This window comes from Eptesicus fuscus, chromosome 5, assembly GCF_027574615.1.
Source record: "Eptesicus fuscus isolate TK198812 chromosome 5, DD_ASM_mEF_20220401, whole genome shotgun sequence".
In the NCBI taxonomy this organism is placed as follows: domain Eukaryota; kingdom Metazoa; phylum Chordata; class Mammalia; order Chiroptera; family Vespertilionidae; genus Eptesicus; species Eptesicus fuscus.
In genome coordinates, this window is record NC_072477.1 from 73,520,655 (window position 1) to 73,535,759 (window position 15,105).

At 43.0% G+C, this 15,105-nt stretch overlaps 1 protein-coding gene across 10 annotated transcripts in view; it reads right to left on the minus strand.

Moving 5' to 3' along the window:
* The window catches only part of KATNBL1 (katanin regulatory subunit B1 like 1), an 86,980-nt gene extending 71,875 nt beyond the window's left edge, over nt 1-15,105 (minus strand). For 9 of the 10 annotated variants that reach the window (XR_008556149.1, XR_008556152.1, XR_008556151.1 and 6 more), the window contains exon 1: nt 14,973-15,105. Coding sequence is in view for 1 of the 10 variants with exons in the window: in XM_054716385.1 (XP_054572360.1) it covers nt 14,973-14,983 (11 nt within the window). In the remaining 9 variants the exon portion in view is untranslated. Of the gene's footprint in view, nt 1-13,974; nt 14,050-14,972 lie in introns of those variants that run through there. The other variant, XM_054716383.1, reaches the window with a different exon arrangement.

Here is a 15,105-nt window from a genome sequence, read left to right on the forward strand (position 1 = left end):
TTTACAGAGAGAAAGGGAGAGGGATAGAGAGTTAGAAACATCGATGAGAGAGAAACATCAATCAGCTGCCTCCTGCACACCTCCTACTGGAGATGTGTCCGCAACCAAGGTACATGCCCTTGACTAGAATCGAACCTGGGACCTTTTAGTCCGCAGGGTGACGCTCTATCCACTGAGCGAAACTGGTCAGGGCAGGAGTTAATTGTTTACATCTCTAAAATTTAACTACATATAACAAATTGTACATATCTGAAGTATACTTATGTATACACCCATTAAACCATTACCATAATCAAGATAGTGAATTCATCTATCATCTTTAAAAATTTCCTCCTGTGCCCTTTTGTAATCCTTCCCCAACCATTTGATCTACTTTCTGTCACTATAGAATAGTTAGCATTTTCTAGAACTTTATATAAACACAGGATCATGTAGTATATACTCTTTTGGGGGGTAAAGAGGGTAACAGTTTCCTTCACTCAACATACTTATTTTGAGACTCATCCATGCATTACATGTATTAACAGTCCACTCATTTTTTACTGCAGAACCAGTATCCTATTGTGTGGATATACCACAATTTGTTTCCAGTTTGAGCTATTACCAAGAAAGCTGTTATAAATAGTCATGCACTGCCCGGCTGGCATGGCTCAGTGGTTGAGCGTAGACCTATGAACTAGGAGGTCATGGTTCGATTCCTGGTCAGGGCACATGCCTGAGTTGAGGGCTCGATTCCCAAGCGGGGGCCGTGCAGGAGGCAGCCAATCAATGATTCTCTCATCTCCCTCTTCTTTCCTCTCTGAAATCAATAAAAACATATTTTTATAAAATAGTCATTCACTAATCTTAGTATGAACAGATTTCATTTCTCTTGGGTAAATACCTATGAGTGGAATGGTTGGGCCATACCGGTAGGTGTATGTTTAACATTTTAAGAAAACTGACAAACTTTTTTTTTTTTTCAATCTTCACTCCAGGACATGGCGAGACAGAGAGAGAGAGCGAGAGAGCGAGAGAGAGAGAGAGAGAGAGAGAGGGAGGGAGGGAGGATGAGCATAAATAATTATTATTAGTTATTGTTAATGATTTTTAGTTGAATGGTATTGTGGTGATGACCTTTTTTATTTTTAAAAGTCAGCTTTATTAAGGTATAAATAAACTTAAGCTGTTTTCCGATGTGATTGTATTATTTAACATTCCCATTAGCAATGTATGAAAGTTCAATTGCTCCACAGTCTTATTTGATGTTATTATTTTAATTTTAGTCACGCTAGTGAATACATTTTATTTCTTTTTTAAAAAAAAATATATATATATATTATTGATTTTTTACAGAGAGAAAGGGAGAGAGATAGTTAGAAACATCGACGAGAGAGAAACATGGATTCAGCTGCCTCCTGCACACCAGTTTCAGCTACATTTTATTTCTTTTTTAAAAATGTATTTATAGCCCTAACCGGTTTAGCTCAGTGGATAGAGCATCGGCCTGTGGACTGAAGGGTCCCAGGTTCAATTCCAGTCAAGGGCATGTACCTTGGTTGCAGGCACATCCCCAGTAGGGAGTGTGCAGGAGGCAGCTAATTGATATTTCTCTCTCATCAATGTTTCTAACTCTATCCCTCTCCCTCTCCTTCTCCCTTCCTCTCTGTAAAAAATCAATAAAATATATTTTAAAAATATATTTGTATTGATTTCAGAGAGGAAGGGAGAGGGAGAGAGAGAAACATCAATGATGAGAGAGAATCATGAATTGGCTGCTTCCTGCACACCCCCTACTGGGGATTGAGCTCACAATCCAGGCATGTGCCCTGACTTGGAATCCAACCATGACTTCCTGGGCCATAGACTGACACTCAACCACTGAGCCACACCAGCCAGGCTAGTGAATACATTTTCATTTAAAATCTAAAAATCATGCATATGCATCATCTATGATTTCTACTCCAACTTTCTTTAAATGGCTCAAGAACTTAATGGTACTCACAAAGCATTATCAGTGCAAAATCCTTAAATGGTTATAGTTTTACTTCATTTATCTTTAGCTTTCTAACCTATACCAAATTTGATAGGAAGTTTTTGAGTCACTTGCCTTCATCCAGTCTATCCAAGGAATTACAGTTTTAGTTTTTATAAAGACAACTTGTGGCCCGGGACACGAAATTTGTGCACGGGGGTGGGGGGGATGTTCCTCAGCCCGGCCTGCACCCTCTCCAATCTGGAACCCCTCGAAGGATATCCTACTGCCAGTTTACAGGGATCGGGCCTAAACTGGCAGTTGGACATCCCTCTCGCAATCCAGGACTGCTGGCTCCTAACCGCTCACCTGACTGCCTGCCTGCCTGATTACCCCTAACCACTCTGCCTGCTGGCCTGCTCGCCTCCAACTGCCCCCCGCCACTGGCCTGCTAACCCCCAAATGCCCGCCCCCGCCAGCCTGATCACCCCCAACTGCCCCCGGTGCCAGTGTGCTCGCCCTCAACTGCCTCTCCTACTGGCCTGCTCACCTCCAACTGTCCGCCCCTGCTGGCCTGCTTGCCCCCTTCAGGGTGGGGGTCCCCGCTGGGGTGCCTGGCCAGCCTGGGTGAGGGGCTGATGGCTGTTTGAAGGCTGGCCACAGCCCCTTCAGGGTGGGGGGTCCCGTTGGGATGCCTGGCCTGCCTGGGGGAGGGGCTGATGGCTGTTTGCAGGCTGGCCATGGCCCCTGGTGACCCAAGCTCCCAGCCCCTCCTTTTTTTTTTTTTTTTTTTTTTTTTAGCGCCTCCTTGAGCGGAGGCCAGGGCCAGCTGGAAGCAGGTATTGGGGATTTGTTTATCTTCTATAATTGAAACTTTGTAGCCTTGAACGGAGGCCAGGGCTGGACAGGGCGGGCAGGAAGCTTGGCTTCCTCCATCGCCAGGGGCAACCCAAGCCTCCTGCTCGCTCCAGCTCCATGGCTGCCGCCATCTTGGTTGAGTTAATTTGCATACCTGCTCCTGATTGGCTGGTGGGCATGGCTGGTGGGTATAGCGGAGGTACGGTCAATTTGCATGTTTCTCTTTTATTAGATAGGATGCTTTTAAGCTCCTATTTTAAATTGTTATATTTAGAGAAAAAAACCAGGCAGCATAAGGTATACACCTGTACGTGCTGCCTCTCACAACCATACAAAACTACAACTAAAAGACAAAATGACTATCACCCAGAACCACGAGAAAGCTGGCTGAGTAGAAGTTCTATAACTAGAAGGAAAGAGAAAAGAAAATTGAGACCAGGTAGGATGTACCAGGCGCAGAAAAGCAGAGGTACGGAGGTGCGCGAATCGGGCTAGGGACTGGGTGCGCTGTTTTTTTCAATCTGAAGGGAGACACAAGCTCCAGACTGCTTTGAACTCCAGTTTCCGGCAAGACTCTGGGGACCCGGACTCCTACAGGGAGAAGCAGGACTGTCTGCCATCGGGTCGGAAAGTGAGGGTGGCTCTGTTGCTGAGGTGCATGCAGGAATCATTGTTTACTGCGCTGGGGTGTGGGGCACGGAGACGCGGAAACACGGAGACGCAGAGAGGACTGACTGGCAGCCATCACTGTTTGCCATGCCCTATGATTCCCTGAGACCCCACCCCAACTAATTTACAAACCCACCCAAACTGTGCACAGCGGCTTTTGCATATGATTGGCCTGCCCTATCACAGCTTAACCTAACAAACTGCAGAAGGGTCAGCTCCAAAACTTCGAAACCCCAAGCAAAGAGGAGAAATCTTCAGATCTTGCTGTAGCTCCTGTTGGGTGGCCTCAGACAGTACCTGACCTGCACCTCCTTAGAGATCCAGGAGCCAGTGTACCTAGTGGTCAGTGTGAGACGACACCAGATTTCAACTCCTCACATACATAAGTGACACACTCAAGAGGCAGATTCAGTGAGCAGCAAAGCCCCACTAAAGCAAGTCCTGCCCCATAAGGGTGTCTCCAGCACAGCAGTTCTTCCATTATAGACACAGCGGGTCCTCACAGCCAATTGGCCTGGAGGTCAATTCCTCCCAGTGTGCCAACAGCAATCAAGGCTTAACTACAACAAGACTGTGCACACAGCCCACAAAGGGGTGCACCAAGAGTGTCCACCTCAGGTGATTGGAACCACTGGGCCCTATAGGTCACCTACCATACAAAGCCACTCCATCAACACAGGGAAGCAGCCAAAATGTGGAGACAAAGAAAGAGATCACAAATGAAAGAAATGGAGTAAAGCAAACTACTGGATATAGAGTTCAAAACCACAGTTATAAGGTTACTCAAGAATCTTCTAGAAACCTCTGAGGAACTTAGTGAGACCTTTAAGGATCTTAATGAGAATGCCAAAATAAAAAAAAAAATGGAAAAGGACCAGTCAGAAATTAAGCATACACTGTCTGAAATAAAGAATAATATACAGAAATTCAACAGTAGACCAAAGGACCCCAAGAATCAAACCAAAGATTTGAAATATGAGGAAGCAAAAAACACTCAACCAGAAAAAGAAAAAATAATCCAAAAATATGAAGCTAGTGTAAGGAGCCTCTGGGACAACTTCAAGCATACCAACATCCGAATTATGGGGGTGCCAAAAGAAGAGAGAGAGCAAAATATTGAAAACCTATTAGAAGAAATATGACAGAAAACTTTCCCTACCTGGTGAAAGAAATAGACTTACAAGTCCAGGAAGCACACAGAATCCCAAGCAAAAACAATCCAAAGAGGACCACACCAAGACACATCATAATCAAAATGCCAAGGGCAAAAGACAAAGAGAGAATCTTACAAGCAGCAAGAGAAAAACAGTTAGTTACCTACAAGGGAGTACCCATACGACTGTCAGCTGATTTCTCAACAGAAACTATGCAGGCCAGAAGGGAGTGGCAAGAAATATTCAAAAGTGATGAACAGCAAGAACCTACAACCAAGATTACTCTACCCAGCAAAGCTATCATTTAGAATTGAAGGTCAGATAAAGAGCTTTACAGACAAGAAAAAGCTAAAGGAGTTCATCACCACCAAACCAGTATTATATGAAATGCTGAAGGGTATTCTTTAAGAAGAGGAAGAAGAAGAAAAATGTAAAGATAAAAATTATTAACAACAAAGTGACAACAAATACATATCTATCAACAAGTGAATCTAAAAATCAAGTGAATAAAAAATCTGATGAACAGAATAAACTGGCGAATATAATAGAATCAGGGGCATAAAAAGGGAGTGGACTGACAATTCTTGGGGGGAAGGGGGTATGAGGGGTGCGGGAAGAGATTGGACAAAAATTTTACACCTATGGATGAGGACAGTGGTGGGGCGTAAGGGCATGGGGTGGGTGGGATCGGGTGGAGGGGAGCTATGGGGGGAAAAAAGAGGAACATCTGTAATAATCTGAACAATAAAGATTTATTTTTTTTAAAAAAGGAAAAAAGTAAATAAAACATCTAAAAAAAAACAAATTGTTATATTTACTATATTGGTAACAATATAAGCTTGGCAAATGTGGCAGAGATGGACAGCTGCCCTCCACATCCAGAGTCCTTGCAACAGAAATAGAGAATGACCACTATCAACATCTATAATAATCTATAATAATCCTCTCTAATAAAATGGTAATATGGAAATTAACCATCACTCTGCTACATAAGCCACGCCCACCAGCCAAGCCACACCCACCAGCCAATCAGGCCAAGTATGCAAATTAACCCCAATCCAAGATGGCTACAGCCACAGAGAGCAAGGTTTCCCAGGTAACAGAGCAAGCCAAGCTTTCCATAGCCGTTGCAGGCCTAAGCCTCCACTCAAGCTACAAAGTTTCAATTATAGAAGGTAAACAAATTCAAACAAATGGCGGCAGAATGGAGCTTGAGAGAGCAGGCCAGGGTTGCCACCGGCAACAGGGGAAGCAAAGCTTTCCGAACACCCTGGCCGGGCCCACCCGCTTAAGGCAACAAAGTTTCAATTATAACCCCAACACAAATGGCTGCTGGCCCTCGGAGGGAGCCCCAGGCTTGGCTCTGCTCCAGGCTACAAAGTTTCAATTGTAGAAGGAAAATAAATTCCAGATACCAGGGCCTCCCCTTGGGTTGCCAGGAGGCGTGGCCGGCCTGCAAACCACCATAGGCCCCTCGCTCAGGCCGCCCCACACCCCAAGGGAACCCCCACCCTTATCTGTGACACACTTCAGGGAAAACCAGCTGGCCCCCACCCGTGCACCAGGCCTCTATCCTATCTAAGAGTAATATACAGATTGATTATCACTGCAACACACAATATAGCTGCCCCCATGTGGTCAAAGATCCTGCCCCCATGTGGACACAAGATGGCCACTACAAGATGGCCAGCAGGAGAGGGCAGTTGGGAGGCACCCGGCCTGCAAGGGAGGGCAGTTGTGAGGGACCAGGCCCAAGAGAGGGCAGTTGAGAGGGACCAGGCTTGCAAGGGAGGGCAGTTGGAGGTGATCAACCCTGCAGGAGAGGGCAGTTAGGGGTGACCAGGCTGGCAGAGGAGGGAAGTTGGGGGCAAACAGGCTGGCAGGGGAGCAGTTAAGCATCAACCAGGCTGGCAGCGGAGTGGTTAGGGGGTGATCAGGCTGGCAGGCAGAAGCGGTTAGGGGCAATCAGGAAGGCAGGCAGGCAAGCAGTTGGGAGCCAGCAGTCCTGGATTGTGAGAGGGATGTCCGACTGCCCATTTAGGCCCAATCCCACCAGGATCGGGCCTAAACGGGCAGTCGGACATCCCTCCAGGAGTCCCAGATTGGAGAGGGTACAGGCTGGGCTGAGGGACAACCCCCGCCGTGCATGAATTTCGTGCATCGGGTTTCTAGTAAAAGTATAATGTGCTAATTAGACCAGACAGCCGAACAACCTTCTGGATGTCATTCCGGATGTCCTTCCAGACAAAGCTGCAGTGGCAGGGGCCGAGGCAGAGTAGGTTAGGGGTGATCAGGCAGGCAGGCAGGCAAGCAGTTAGGGGCAATCAGGCAGGCAGGCAGAGTGGTTAGGGGTGATTAGGCAGGCAGGTAAGCAGTTAGGTGCACTCAGGCAGGCAGATGAGTGGTTAGAGGCAATCAGGCAGGCAGGCAGAGTGATTAGGGGCAATCAGGCAGGCAGGGGAGTGGTTAGGGGTGATCAGGCAGGCAGGCAGGCGAGTGGTTAGGGGCAATCAGGCAGGCAGGTGAGCGGTTAGGGGCGATTAGGCAGGCAGGCAGAGTGGTCAAGGGCGATCAGGCAGGCGAGTGGTTAGGGGTAATCAGGCAAGCAAGTGGTTAGGAGCTATGAGGCAGGCAGGCAGAGTGGTTAGGGGCAATGAGGCAGGCAGGCAGGTGAGCGGTTAGGAGCCAGTAGTCCTGGATTGTGAGAGGGATGTCCGACTGCCAGTTTAGGCCCAATCCCACAGGGACTGGCAGTTGGACATCCCCCAGGGGGTCCCAGATTGCAAGAGGTTGCAGGCTGGGCTGAAGAGCCCCCCGCCCCCATGCACGAATTTGGTGCACCAGGCCTCTAGTCCTTAATAACAGAAGATTCCTTATTATCAATTTTTTACCTTTGAAAATTTGACATACAATAAATATCATGTTTTAGTTTGCTGTTGAAAGATTTAACATGAAGTTGTACTTTTCTTATATGATTAAACTGAAAGCTCTAGGTGGTATGTTGTGATGGGAAACACAGTCCTAGAGTCAGAGTTCCTGGGTCTGAGTCCTGCTTTAACCATTTGCTAGCTATGTGATCTTAGTCAAGTTACCTAAGTTCCTATTTTCAGAGCAGTGTTGTGAGGATTAAGTAAAATAATCTTACCACAATGTCTGGGTTAATCACTCTGTATATGTTAGGTATTATTAAGTTATACATAAACATCACTAATGAAGCAAGTGCCTTTGGTTCATTAAAACACGATTTGTGATGTCAGCAAATTTTACTACCAGTTTCCAAATTTGTTGTTTCTTCTGTTATGTGCACATGTAGCATGAGAGGGAAAAAACAAAGGATACAAGTTCTTTCTAAAAAGTAATATTAACGGTTGAATCATTTACTTTTCTGTTTCAACTTTCTACAGTAAAAAAATTATATTTTAAATAAAAGGATTAAGTTTCTTTTTTAACATAAGAAAACAATACATTAATAGGACATAGTTTCATAAGCCTCAAAACACACAAATTCTTATGTAAAAAAAACAACAAAATAATTGTAAAAATTATAAAATTCAGTGACCTGAATTTTTGGTATTATAATATAACTACATTATAGCTACTGGTAATTTCCTGCCTCATTTCTGCTTGTACCCTTAAACTTCCCTTTCCTGTAATAAAATTCTCATCATCTCCACAAGGTTTACAATGGGAAAAAAACAAAAACAAGCAATTGTAATACAATATGTTAAGCATGCCGATATCCCTGGTGACTTATCTAAAGAGCTTAGGAAGAAAAATTGCTCTTTGAGTTAAGCTATGAAGTAGAAGAGCATGGTTTAAAGCAAAGATATTCATAGAATCATTTTACAGAGTAATAGCTTCTAGTACAGCAGGACTTGCCTAGTGATTCTCAGTAGGTGTTCCACTAAATTTTAACCAATGTGTACAATTAATTTTCATAACTATTACAAGTGTTCAAAACAAATGTTGGGCTGAACAATTATGTGACCCAGTATAGAGCTGGTATAACTTATCCTAAGACTTCAAAACAAACAAACAAAAACAAAATCCCAATTGGGATTAATAATGTGAAGCCAGATTCAAAAGATCACATGATTCCCTAAGTGTGACATCTCTTTCTTAGGTATATTTTACAAGGGGTGGGGAGGGGAGTTTGTACAAAGGCAGCAAACACTTGCACTCTAAAAGTGACAAAGAGAATGTTAACTGTGCTTTTATAAGCTATATGAGACACTATTAGACTGCTAGAATAATGATCTTCTATTGAGTGTTTAGTTTTGTTTGGAGCTTTTTAATCCCTTCTAAGGTTCTAATCTAATTAAAGTTAACATTTTGAAAGAATGTGTCAGAGAGGGCAGGACTGGGGGAAGAAAGTGAACAACACTGAGAAGAAGAAAAAGAGGACAGAAACAAATACAAGCAGTACTTATTCATGCACTGTCCAGGGAAAGGGTACCCCACCAAGTTACCTGGAATGTCTCCTACACTTGCTAGGTTTATTATAGGAAATGAATTTACCAAGTCATCAGAGCCTGATAATCATTAAATATTCAAAATATAAAAATAAGTCCCCTTAATCTGATTCCATGTTCAGAACAAGTCAAAACCCTAGTACCTGAAATAAACCCTGACAGTGTTTGTATTGGCTGAATGATGATTCATCACACCACCTTCTCTTAATTCAGTTTCCCATGGAAGGCTGGTCTGAGAAACAATGTCAAATTCAGGAAGGCAGGTCAAGCATGAAAACACAGATTTTTGGAAATTCAGTAGGTACAACATGATAACACATCATTACAATCAATTAGACCAAACTGAATTCCAACTTTCTTATAACCAAGTAAGTCACCCTGAAATAAAAAGTATAAAATTGATGCTAAAGGGGAATTACCATTCCCACCACCTCTTCTTCGGTTTTAATAACTAGGTCCACTGAGCAGTCTACATTAAGGAATTGGGATTAAAAATGGGAACATGAAGTTAGCTAAATTCTGAGAGCTAGGTGGTTGTTTATCATCATCTTTATCGTGATTTTGGACCAATAAATTTAATTTTTTCAATGACTTTATACTGGAAGAGGGGGTGGGGAGCAAGTGCAGAACAGTATGCTACCACTTAGGTAAAAAAAAAATGTGTACATGAGTGATTGCTTATATATTTACTGATTATCTTTGGAAGGATATAGAAGAAACCAGGGACAAATGTCACTTCTAGAGAGAAGCTATGTGTGACTGGGGGATTAGGTGAGAGGGAGATGTTTCCCTTTTAGACTTTTACTTTCAACAAATACTACTAATAGTATACTATACATTTACTAATAGTATACTATACATTTCTTCTTAAATGGCTATATAAACATCTGAATCTTTGGGAACACTTGGAGTTTCTTAAGCCAAGTAGATGATTATCTTATTAGCAAATTTTGGTAAATATCCTTTACTCTCCCTCTTAGAACATTCCACTGTTTTTCTGGAAATATTCACAGGAAGGAAAAATACTCTAAACTTTTCTAATTGTCTTCTTAAACTCATAAATGAAAATATATGTAAATACATATACAAAACAATGTCACCTTTAAGGATTCTTTTTGACCCCTTGTTTAACTACTAAAGATATTTCTGAAGCTTTCAAGATAGACAGATTCTATGTATGAAAGGATACACCAATAAGATAGATGACTCTCAAAAACATAGGTTAATATACTATTACACTAATTTTAACACTCTATCTTCATGATTTGGGACAAATCTATTACCAATCTATTAACACTTGTGATTAATTTTTGTAGTACCTGATCAGTATGTGAAGGATACCCTAAGACCTTGATATAAGGGCAGATTGCCCTTTGAGAATTAAAAAAATCAACAAAAGATTATGCTAGAGTCCTTAAGAACAATGGTTCTTAATCTATAATAATAAAAGCATAATATGCTAATTAAATCGGATGTCCTTCCAGACGAAGCCAGGGCTGCGAGGAAAGCCTGGGTCCTGGGTGCCTGCCGTAGGCTGTAGGGAAGCCTGGGTCATTGGATGCCAGAGGGAAGCCAGTGCCAGTGGCTGGGGGAAGGAAGGCCTACTCTTGCACGAATTTCATGCATTGGGCCTCTAGTTAACTGAATAAGTATAATGATTGATAAAGTAGCAATGTAATACTGACTGGTGTGATATTATGAGGCATCCCATCACTGGGCAAGCATTTAAAAATATATGTATTTTTTAATTGATTTCAGAGAGGAAGGGAGAGGGAGATAGAAACATCAATGATAAGAATCATCGAGCCCTAGCCGGTTCGGCTCTGTGGATAGAGCGTTGGCCTTCGGACTGAAGGGTCCCGGGTTCAATTCTGATCAGAGGCACATACCTGGGTTGCGGGCTTGATCCCCAGTAAGGGGTGTGCAGGAGGCAGCCAGTCAATGGTTCCCTCTCATCATTGATGTTTCTATCTCTCTCTCCCTCTCCCTTCCTCTCTGAAATCAATAAAAATATTATATTAAAAAAAGAATCATCGATTGGCTGCCTTCTGCACACCCCCTACTGGGGATCCAGTGGCAACCCAGGCATGTGCCCCTGACCAAGAATCCAACCAGGAAGTCCTGGTTCATAGGTCGAAACTCAACCACTGAGCCACACCAACCGGGCCTTGGCAAGCATTTTTAAAGATAATTTCTCCTCCCCCAAAGAATTATACTCACCTCTTGCTTATAAACTGTAGCAATCTATACATTAAAAAAAAAATCCCAAACTAGTCCTTTAATCCTCAAAGTAAAATTCAATATAAACTTGAGCCTTATTTAGGATATTAACAGAAAATGTATTTCTAAAAATCTTTCCAATAAGGTGAAAGGGGAAGATTTGCGAAGAAAGAACTGGAAAAAAAAAAAAAAAAGCTTAGTACAAAAAAACAAAAAGTAAAAAAAAAAAAAGAAAAGAAAATTAAAAGGAAAGAAAATTAAAGGAAGATTAACTACTATAGGAGTTTTAGGAAGAATGTGAGGTGATAGGCATCAAGGGTCCTCATTAAAATGTTATTATGTGTCTCTGTGAATGGCAGTTTACATACCTAAAACGAAAAGCATTACAAGCGTGTATATTTATTTCAGTAGCTCCACTATTCTTTTAGTTTCCCAGATTTAAAACCTTAGAGACACTGTAGACTTTTACCCTAATTTTTTTCTATAGTTAATCAGTCATCATATTCTAATATTTCTTCCTTCAAAATGTCTCCTGTGAATATAAAGCAAAATTCCCAATTTCAAAAGAATACATACAAAAAACAAAGACTGACTATTAAAAAGAACATTTTTCAAATGAAAAATGAGAAATATTCATGATATGCTGAGTCAAAACAAAACATCCAACCACCACAGGGAGAAAAATGTATAATCCTAGTTTTATAAAAGAGAAGATAGTTATAAGATTTGAAAGGAACCACTCTACATGAAAATGTTAACAGTTGTTCTTCCTGTTTGAGGGAGTTTATAACTGTGTTGTTTTTTCACACTTTCTCTATCCACATTTCCTAAATTTTTTTTTACCATAAATATACATTATTTTCAAACTTAGAAAAAATCCTTTTTTAAAAAATTGTCTCATTTTGCCATTCCTTGTCTATTCTCATTGCTCTTATCCTATTTCCTCCAGTCTCTCCCTTCCCCAGGACTAACAACAGCCTTCTTTTTCTTGAGGTCTCTGAGCCCACTTCTCCCCAACTTACTATTGCTTGTACACATGCTCCTAAAACTCATCATTCATACTTATCTACAGCATATGGAAACAGAACTGGCCACATAAACAATCAACTTAAATAGTGATTCTCAGTCTCAGGGCCACTGATGCTAGGGGTAATTATTTCTTATGAAGGGCCTATCCTATTGCAGCATGTTTAGTAGCATTCCCGGCCTCTATCCACTGGATGCCAGCGGCATCTCCCAAATGTGTGTGTGGGGAGGAGGCCGATTGCCCCCAGTTGAGAGTCATACATTTAAAAGTTATAAAACTTCCATGGATCAATGGTTGATCATTGATCTATAAACCATTAGGTCATGGTTTGATTCCCTGTCAGGACTTATACCAGGGTTTCCAGCTTGATCCCCTGTGTGGGGCATGCAGGAGACAGCCAATCAATGATTATCTCTCATCATTGATGTTTCTATCTCTCCCTCTCCCTTCCTCTCTGAAATCAATAAAAATATATTTTAAAAAAAGAAAAGTTATAAAACTTCCAAAATCATATATCTATCTGCTCATATACATACACACAAACACACACACACACACACACACACACACACACACACACGTATATCTCTCAAGCCTAAACTTCTTGATATATGTCTTAAAAAACATTCCTCAGTCTTGCCCACATCTTATTTTTCTCAGAAGGAACTTCCTAGAAGAATCCTTTTCATTCTCAATTCCAAGCCTTTGAACAGTTTCCTCACTAAAATTCCCATTCATACTTTTCTATTCAGTGGCCTATATCCATCCTTCAATTGTCAGTTCTCTGCAGAAGCTTTACTGATTTGCTCAGTTCAGTTCAGCATACGCCCACTAATATAGAGCATTACATATACACATATATGTTTGTTTGTTAATCTCATACCCCAAATTAGAGTAACCTCCCTCAGAATTTTAGGGAGGTTACTCAGGCACATTTCTGCTGTATAGCTATTGTGCTAACACTGAGCTGGGCAGAGAGGCAATCAAAAGCTGGACAACTGGTGAATGAATTTAAATGCACTGCTGTTAATAGTGTAAGCTGCTGTTTTCTTATTGAATAATTTGCTTTTGAACCTAATGGAGCGGTTGGTTAAGTATAATCATTCGAAATGCTCAGTAACCTTCAAAACGTTTTCAGAATGAAACCATTAATATTTAATGGTATATTTTCGGGAACACCTAGTGTTGGGCTTTTTTTCCTTCCCTTTAAAATTTTTGGGAACACGTAGGTTTTGAACTGTTCTCTACACTTTCAGGAAATGATACAAAGGATTTAAAACTATTAATTATAGCACAAACATGAACTTTATGAACTCCATTTATCTTAAAATACCCAATGGATTGGATTTTTTACTCAGTGTACAAAACTTAAGTGTGGTCAACAAGAGCAGACAACTCGATTTTATAGTGTTTGGGTATGCATCGGCACAAATACACTTTGCACACATCTATATTATATCCAAGCCGAGAGAAGTAAATGAAATGAAAGCGCTTTGTGAACTAAAAAAAAAAAAAAAAGCCACATACAAAGAAGGCAACAGACTAGATAGAGCAGCATAGTCACACGCTGGAAGCCAGCCTGCGTGGGCCCCAGCAATTATTAGCTGTGTGTCCTTGTACATGTCACTTTAGTTCTCTGTGCCTCAGTTTCCTCCTTGTCAAATGGGGACAACAGTATCCGTCCCGCATCGAAGCTCTCCAAACAGGGCTTGCATACAGAAAGCACAACATAAATAGTAACCATTGTTATTATTACACCATTAGTTATTGGCCTAAGTAAAAAGCCTCAATGTCTAAGGTTCTGATTCCAGTCTGGAGCTGGTTTTACAAAAAAGCAGGATAAGCTATTTACAAGTTTAAGTTACTACGTGGACCAGTTTCTCAGAATGTGTGCTGGTGCTAAGCTGGTGATTATTACAGAATTTCTGTTACAGTAACTTATTTTTAATCTGCAAGGAAACTGACATAGACAGACTCTGTCTTCAAGGAACTTGACAAGCCACAAGAAAACAAATCAACTCTTTGTTATCTCCATATTTAAGTCCATTTGGGAGCAAAGAAAAAGGCTTAGGTGGTTACTGACCAACTTTTCAGAAAACACAATGAGGTCTTTTAAGGTTGTAACCGGCATTTCTTATGCAGTTATGTCCAGTTTTTGTCCTGCCAGACAAAAGCTTATCAGTCAGGGCACCGAGAGGCCGCCAGAACACCAGGAAATCGCGGCCGGGCCCAGGCGGCTGCGGAAAAGCTGCCCTCCGACAGGTCGCCTCGCGCGTCCCGTCCTCCCCGCTCCCCGGGCCGCAGATGTCGGCTCCACCCGAAGATCAACAGTGACAGCAGGTCCCGTCCGCGCCTCACCCCGCCCCGCCCGCACCCCTCGCGCCCCCTCGCGCCCCCGGGGCCGCAGCCCCGACCTTCCCCGCTGCGGCCGGGCAGGGGGTTCGCCCCGGAGACCGCGGCCTCGCGCCCCGACCCCGACCCGGGCAGCCCCGCCACCGGCCGCGCCGAGGCCCCGCGGGGCCTGCAGGTGGGCCCAGGGCGCGGCCAGGCCCCACAAGAAGTCCGGCCCCGGCCGGGCAGCTGCGGGCGGGGGCACGCACGGCCCGGCCGCCACTTACCGGCGCCTCATCGTCCCGCGGCGCCTCAGTCGAGCCCTGGCGCTGACCAACTGCGCCCGGAAGCCTAGAGCGTCCCCGGGCTCCCGGGCCGAGCCCCACTCAGGGCCATTCAAACGCGGCCGCGCGCGGGGCC